A 9,137-nucleotide genomic window follows, 5' to 3' on the forward strand; every position below is an offset into this window, starting at 1 on the left:
GAGAGAGAGAGAGGGGTACAAGATCGAGCGAGACACGATTGCGAGAGCGAGAACGAGATAGAGGTACTGCGACGATCAATACGCCATCAGCTTAAATTACAATAATAACGTCGGCCAGACAAAGCGCTATTATAAAATAGTACGGCTGTAAAAGGTCGTGGCATCGGTCTGTCCAAAACTGCCCAGAGACAAACACTCTTATCTCAGAAAGGGAAAAGGAGGGAGGGAAATGCTTAATCGTTGTTAAAAGGAAGAGAAATAAAACGCTCGTTTTTCGACAAGCTGTACCACTTACCAATCCTCTCCGTGTTCTTACGAGGATGTCGAGAAATTGGACGCTCGTTTCGTCGTCGTCGTCATTGCCGTTCTTCTTAGTCTGGGACGACAGTAAATTTAACCCCCTCGCGGCCGGACAGAATTGTCTGCGATGTTTTCATCGACGTAACGGAGCTCGGTTTATTGATTCTATTAGCCGCGATAAAATTCCGCACCCCGAAATTTACACGCGGATTTCACTGAATACGACGCGCGCATGCTGTTACTATGTGAAATGGAAGAGGATTTACATTCATTCCCGAAATGTCTCCCTTTCTCTGCATTTTCGAGAGAGTGCGCTGGATTTCGGAATATCGCCTTTGTCTATTAAACTGCTCTCACAATCGTCGTGAATGACACTGCCGAAGAGAGAGAAGTGAACGATAAATTTGACGTGATGGTATTTTAATTTTTAACTTTTTGTCAAATTAATTTTGCTAAAATTACAAACAATTTTAACCGAAATAAACTTTTCAAAAATTTTTCGATATAAATAAATGCTTAAAACAAAAATCTGATTGAAAGACCATTAAAAATATATCTAAAGCATAAAAGTAGTATTAAAATGATAAAATTAATTGCAGCAAAAAGAATATTGAATTTGAAACTTTCAGTGTAGTTTCTCCGCGGGAAAAGTGCGGGACAATGTTTCGCGATTTTTACGTTATGTACGTTATGTACATTAAAAAGTTAACGCGGGATCTCTGTCTGCTCAGCCAACTCTGCGGGGATTTCTTTCTTAACGACTTCCCAGGGAGGTACGTATATCGTAAAATAACCCATGGAGAATCATCTGGATCGAAATCAACGAGAGAAGCGTTTTTAAAACCTTAAATTTCTAATCTCATTCTCTCCTAAGATAAGGAATATAGTAAATACAACACGCAAGCATGTTTGTTGACTAATACTTTATTAATGCCCATGTAACAATGCATAAGCCTATAATAATTTGCATATGTTGAATTTTGCTAGGTAAATACATGCGCCAGTTAACATACATTAATAATGTACACGGCCGATAATCGGATATTTCTGAAATTTTGCTGTATTATTAATGTGACCGCATACATACGTCTGAATTGGTTTATCACGCGTGCGTATGTCATCCATTTAAATATATTTGAATATCACAAAAAAGCGTGCTCTCCACTTTACGTTACGAAAACTTCGCAATCACGAGCAGATGTTCGATTGATATTATCATAATTCGACGTATTATACCGTAAACGTGAAAATCGTCAATTCGAATTAATTTACAAATTCGTAAATTAAGATAAAGTTTTCAGTATGATATCACACAATCTCACACTGTTGAAATATTCTCACTATTATAATAGACAACACAATGGGAAATCCTAATTACACAGAAAATTAGTTTCGAGCACTGTTGAAGCTCGTCGGTTTTGCTTATCATCGTAATAATTTAGCACATTATTACAGAGTAATAAGAGAATTAAGTCTGAAGCATACATAAGCTTTTTGGAGGAAAAAATATATGTATTTAGTGTACCTACATAATATAAAGACAAGCTCGAATTTATAGGCATACAAAAAAATTTAAACAGTAAGATATAAGCAGTAAACAACTCAATATTTTGAATTTGCTACTGCGTATTGTGTTATATTCTCTGCTGTGATTGGTCGATTCATTTATTACTTACGTCTATAGTCTCAAATACAATGAAAATCACAGGTAGAATAAGGAAAATAAGGAATAAAAGGTTTCACCTATTAAACCTATTAAAAAAAATGTATAATAGAAATGTATAATAGAATACGGTTTCTGAGAGGTTGAAATCTATTAGCTTTTCTATTTTTCTATTATCTGTGCGTTTCATTATATTTAAGACTGTATTTACTGCCTAACATTTTCCTGTGTTATAAGCTTATGGCATTATAAAAATGAAACTTTTCTAACTCTGAATTCCTTTCTTCTGTTCCAGAACATCGTAACTCGTCGCCGCCGCGATTTAACGAGCGAGTGAATCCCGGGCCGATCCGCAGCGGCGAGACGATTGTACTATCGTGCATCTCGCAGGGTAATCCGCCACCGACGTACCTCTGGTTTCGCGAATCCATGTCGGGCACGACGATGGTCTTCAACTCGGAGAGGATACACGCACGTGCCGGCGTTCTGGTGCTGCAGCCGGCCCGAGTCGAGGATGCCGGTAGATATGTCTGCCATGCAAACAATACCGCTGGTTCCGAGCGAGTTGAACTGGAAGTCACCATCATAAGCAGCCTCTCTATCCATCTGGCGCCTCAACAGGTTCATTATTCGATCTTTTCTATCTCTTTTTCTTTCTTTGGAACGACGCCTTCATGCGAACGACCCAATTCACATATCCATTCGCGTGTGTCTTATCGTCTTTTTCCAGTTATTTTCTCTTCCGGCCATTTCTATCTATGATAGAAATAGCGACGCACACTTTTATCTAAATATAAAGACTTGATACAACGTAATTGGCAATTAATTAATAAGATCAATAAAAATAATTTAAATTATTTTAAAATCAAAGGCTACGAGTCACGACAAGATGGTGAGTGTTAGAAATTAACCTAATATTTAATAATTAAATTATAATAAATATATTAAAACATAAACGTTTCAACCCTTAGGGATCATCTTCAGTGTACAATATTAAAAACAAATTTGCGATTGTCGACATAACGTTAAAGCAGTTATTTTAAATATTCTTCTTCAAATTTTATGCGATGTTAAGGCAAACTATTCCTGTTCAAATTTTTTGTGTACATACCTATCTCTGATGATTTTTCTCTTCTCTCTTCTACAAATGTTGCGGGTGGTAATAGAATCCATCAAAAATCACGCATTGCAATTTTATGATTAAAAAATCACAATATCTAGATTGACATAATTATTGATTAAAAAGTATTTATAAAAAGTATTGTATAATCTAAAATCATCTTAAATATAAATTAGTTGTACCTTTTTAAGTGTACAAAATTTCCAAATAGATTTATAATCCACGAAGATATTGATATAGAATAATTACATTAAGATTGTTATTTTCAAAAGATTCAACAAACAATTTAAGTTCTAATATTCCGATTAGCAATTTAAATTCTTAATATTTCGACTAAAATTCTTAATAGAAGAAGCGTGATGATTTTATGATATATTGCTTCGAACTATATACTCATAAATAAATTAAAAACTCATAAATAAATTATACAAATTTCTTATTTTTCTTAATTTTTTAATTTATTGAATTTTTCTTACATATCTCTTCTAGTCTTTTATATAAATATTTTATATGAATATTTTACAAAATACTAAATAATTTGATTTATTTTATTAATATTTACATTTATATTTTATATTTGATTATTTAGCATTTAGTACTAAAAAATAATTTAATTTTTGTTTCTTTCTTTCTATTCAAATCAATTATATAAAAGTATTTCAAAAAAGGATGTATATATTTCTTTGAAATGTGTTGTCTACATTATTTTTATTTGAAGTATTTTTCTTTAAAACAATAATAACATTAATAGAAAAATTTATATCTTAAGCTTTAGCTTTATTGTATTATAAAATATCGCCTAAAATTGAAAAATTGCGAAACATCGAGCAAGCTTAAAACGAATTTTGTGCAGAATGTAAATTGACAGAAAGAAATAGTAAAGCGAGGAAAAAGTTTTGGCACGACTTTTAATGCCTCGGGAAACATAAAGATTGGCTGATTTAACAGCGAAAATATTGCTTAGTTTGCTTTCATATGAACAGCAGAGTTTCTAATGTGTGAGATTCACTCTATTTCACTTTATACATAATTACGTAACAAAATACGAAGTGTAGTTTATATTAACAGGCATGCAAATTAATTCTAATCTCTTTCGAGGCGTGAAATGGTACGCAAACATTCGCAACAGAGCGACGTTTGAGCTTTGCTTTTCCAAATAATGTTCGAATCCAAGTTTCGATTGTTATAACGTGCACCTTTGTTCAGCGTAATCGCTATAGAATATAGCCAGCTATTTCGATTTGAGCAAAGTTAAACCCAAGTTCATCCCGTTACTCCGAACGAGGTAGTGAACTTTGGACAATCTCCGGATAATTGGGTCGAACATCAACGCTACATCACAGTTTCTCCATCCATCTTGAGCCAGTGTCGGTTTACATGCATTTCCTCTCTTCTAAGTTTCACAAACAAATGTAATCTTTCATCTCTTTCATCTTCTTTCTCTTCTTCTTTGTATTACATTATGCGGTTGCGTTTTGGCTGCGTGCATATTAAACAAAGATCATTTCATATCATCGTAACACCCACGTCAAGCATTTACGAGATCTGGTTTTGCAATAACTATTTATCACATCTTGACTGTTGCAATAATTTGAAATGGACTTCTATTCTGGAATGAATCATGCTAGACTGCGAAGCGGATAAGAGCGAAGAGAATTATCGTCATACATTTTCGAAGCTCATGAATAAAATCCATTTCATCCAGCTGAAGCCTTAAACCCAGCGAAGTAATTTCATCGATCTCTTCAGAATCGATGCAAAATCCGCTCGCTATCTCTTCCATTTAAGATCTTCGGAAGGTAAATAAATGACAATCATTATTCCGACTGTCATCGCGCGTGACAGTTTATACTTGGCTTCCTATTGAACGGATTAAGAATCTCGAGGCGACGTTATCGTATTTCTCGACGATATCGACGATAATCTTTTCTGTTCACGTAGTGCTTGCCTCCCCCTCCCCCTCCGTTTTCCGGACTTTTCCGAACTAGCAGCTTTTCTTGAATCGCTTCGTCGCAAATGACTCGGGCATTTCTATTGTCCGCTCTTTTCCCTCCTCGGCCTTCGATCCAGGCGACAATTGTCGCCAGTTTCCCTGAGAGGCGCGAGGGAGGACACAGTCAGAATCTGCATTTTACTTATCGCCATTCGGCGAGATTTTGCGAAATTTACCTCGAGATTTCTACGCTCCTCCGCAACATTCGACAATGGCATGTACGAACTAAATCGGTATTTATTTAAAAAATGCTGCAAATGCTCCATTGAATCGCATTATATAAGCATTTACCCTGCCACTTACTATCATATTCTCTAAGAAAAACTTCAAAATCTGATCGAGCAACTTTTTAATAGAACGAGAGTATATCATTTTTCTGTTAGTCCAAAAATCATTTTTAGAATTATCGGTATTTAATGATAATTTTTATAAAATATATATAATATAATTTTAACAAAAAAGAATATCTTCTTAAAGTAATTTTCTTAAAGAATATCTTTTTAAAATAGATCAAATAACTTAAGGAATAATTATTGCTCATAAATATTGTATTGAAAAGATAATTTGAATTTCTCATTACTTTGATTCTTATTATAAATGAATAAATTGCATAAAATGTTTGCAAAATCTTTCCTGAACAATTTTTAATACAATACTCTGTCAACGGTTTTTCTACATTTTCATAGATTTTTTTATATATATCATAATTTTTTATCATAAATTTTTTACATATAAGAGTATATATACGTTTAACATAATCATCTGCGAAATATGAAACGAATAAGACTGGTTTTTGTCGCATTTTGGTATGTCGATTTTTCGTTGAATTATGTTTATAAAATCCGGCACGCGCGCGTCATTCATGAGAGAACGTTGCGCGTACTTTTTGCATGTTTTGTAATTTGACAGATGCATTAATACATTATCAAAAAAACAGATGTAAAAACGTGTGATACACGCGCTTTGAAACATGATATGTTGCCACCGCGCCGACCGAGAGTGATTTTGCTTCTACATCATTACGGGTCAATATAATTGCTAATATTTTTGCACAGAAAAATTGCAGTGAGGTGATATTGATGTCGTTCGAAAGCTAAGCTTCCAACGCTCCAAATGAGTGTAACGCCACTTATCTTGGATGATTAGATTAGCGTCCACTAATTACGGAAATAAAATTGATTTCGCCACGAGACTTCCTCAAATATTTAAATCAAGATTATAAGCAAATATAATTACCAATATCTTCATATACAATCACAATAAGATAATCTTATTCGAAAATCAAAATTCTGAGCTTCCAATAAATATAAGATTGCTTATTTTAGCTGACATAGTTTGCAAGTTTATTATCGATGATAAGGAAAATCGATTTTGCTAATTTTTATCGTTTAAATAAGAAGAGTGTATTTTTTAATTTATATTACTATTATTTATATTATTACTATTATTTATTATTATTATTACTATTATTTATATTATATTTATATTATTTATATTATTATTTTATGTCAAATTTTTGTGAGAAGATTCAAATTATACGATTTCAAATATTTACATTTATATAAAATTCTATTTATAATTTAAAATTTAACAACTTTTTTTGTATCATTGTTGCAAGAGTATTCGAATTGTTTGCAAATTCATAGACTACGCAAAATCACAGTTCGTTGTTTCGTGATTTCATTAAACCTTTAAGAGGCTTCTATAAATCTCCCTTTTTCTCTGTATCTCTATTTTGTTTCTTCTCTCTTCTCTAGCTGAGATATAGATGAAGACAAATTTCCTCCGAAATAACTTCAACTAAATTCAAGCCGACTCCGGTAGCGCGAGTGACTAATTTTCAGAGACGTAGATAATCGAGGATCGCACACTAGTACCGTAAATAACAACGAAGGCAAGAAGTCTAGAAGCACAATTGCTCGGCCGTGATACTGCATATAAAACATGATGCTTCATCCATGAACATGATGAATTTCGAAGTTGTCCTGACCACTTATTCCTCGGGTCAAATTATCGTTCGCTCGGAGATCGTCAGACTTTGTTCCGCAATTGCCTACTCTCTTCCCTGAAAGTTTCTTACAAATGTCAACTTTCGTAAACGATTCCGTCGCTATTTGAACAAAATTTAACTCACGGTTTGCTCTTTTATGTATTCTGGTTTAATTTTTAACTGTTATTACTCTTTTGCTTTTATTAATCCGTTTTTTTTTAATATTTTTCTTTTTATTGTGGCCCATATTACATTTTTATATATTTATATTGATATATTTACGAAAACAAATCCCATCATGCCTAGTATGTTTTGTGAAAATATAATCGAGATCGATAGCTTTGTATATATTCTCATTTTATTTTGATTTATGGTGCGTTCTATATTATAAAAAATTACTATTCTCTGATGAAACAGTTTATACTCGGACGATCATATAATAGTATATCCTCTACGATCTCTATGAAGCTCGCGCTGGGCAGGTTATCGACGACCGAAGTGGTTGCGACCGATAACACACAGACCGAGATATCGAAGCGCTCGCGCGAAAACCGGCATGTAATAAATGCTCCACACGCGCACAAAATATTTCACTGTCAATTACCAGCTGATGGATCACAACCCTGTCTCGATTCACTGAGACGAATCGATGTATTACATACCTACCTATCCCATCCTGAAAAGTCGACTACATTCCGGGTCGATCGACGCCTGGAAACGCGAGGAAAGAGAGAAAGGGATAGGAGAGGGTAGAAAATGTCAGTAAAGTGTCCAATGGAAAACGCGAGAAAGTGGTATTCTTCCATCTGGAGCGGACAGCTTGGGCATACATACGTATCTACACATATATGTATATTTATATATATATATATATATATATATACATATCTTTTATACATACATATATAAAAGAAGGACGAATACGTGCGCGCGTAAATGGTCCACGGTGACGAGGGCTGCTGCGGGTGCCATCGTAGAAGAACGACAGAAACATCAGACAGAATTGGGTAAGGGACTGGAACCATTGAAATACCATATATATTCATTCGCTGAAAGCATTCCGTATAACTTTCGTGATCATCAAGAATGCTTATAACAGGCAGTTTTACTCGCATATACAAGGTGTTTACGTAGACATTTATTGATTAATGTTTCAAGTCGATCTTTCTTTAGCGCAAATTTGATTGACCATTTGATATATCATGTTGAAACGATCAACCATCTCTGTATTAAAAAAGCTTGAAATTTTATGAAAGTTCTTTAAAATTAAATAAAACTCCATTTTAATTTGCATTTCCAAAATATAATTCTTGAAGAATATTATTGTATTTTAATCGTTTATAATTTTAAAATAATTGATAGATTTGATTTTAATCGAAAGAAAATTGGTCAAAAGAATTGAAAGCCGGATGCAACGAATCTCATTCGAAGGACACTCCGTATATATATCAGCTGTCTTTCTTCTCCACAATTTCGTTCCATTAACGCGTCAAACTCTTTTAATGCTTTATTGGCGGAAGTCGTAGCTTTTTGTCGCATAACACAGTTTCCGATGCTACGACAGAGTTAATAATCACAGGCTTTTCAATGGATCTCTGAACGCTGCCAAATTATTTTTGTCATTCGTCACTTTAAGAGGACAATTAATTGAACATACGATACTTATGTGTTCCATTGGATCGGATTGAAAGTTTTAAAGATGTATGTATCATAACTTAAAACATTATCAAAACTGTAAACATTACAAAGGTTGTTCTATTATTACGTTTGAATATCTGCAATGTAAAATTTAAGTACAATTCTCTGATTAATTTAAAAGTTATTTAATTTTTTTGTTTGCTTTGATTTTTGAAGTAAAATTGCATTTTGTAATATTTATTTATAAATTTGATAAATAACATTACGAATTAAATCAAATTTTATATATATATATATATATATAATAAACTACTAATAAATATTGTGTAAAAGTTACTATTTGTAATACATTTGTCTCGTTTAAATTGTTACTTAACTTAAAATCATAGAATATTATAACTGCACTTTATAAGCACATAAATAATTTCTTTAT

General features: G+C 33.0%; 1 protein-coding gene across 1 annotated transcript in view; it reads left to right on the plus strand.

Moving 5' to 3' along the window:
- Positions 1-9,137, plus strand: part of LOC105626328 (Down syndrome cell adhesion molecule-like protein Dscam2) — an 89,440-nt gene that overhangs the window by 31,763 nt on the left and 48,540 nt on the right. Inside the window, exon 5 of the mRNA XM_012207630.1 lies at positions 2,259-2,584. Coding sequence (XP_012063020.1) covers positions 2,259-2,584 — 326 coding nt within the window. The remainder of the gene's footprint in view (positions 1-2,258; positions 2,585-9,137) is intronic.

This window comes from Atta cephalotes (genome assembly GCF_000143395.1).
Source record: "Atta cephalotes unplaced genomic scaffold scaffold00005, whole genome shotgun sequence".
NCBI classification, from domain to species: domain Eukaryota; kingdom Metazoa; phylum Arthropoda; class Insecta; order Hymenoptera; family Formicidae; genus Atta; species Atta cephalotes.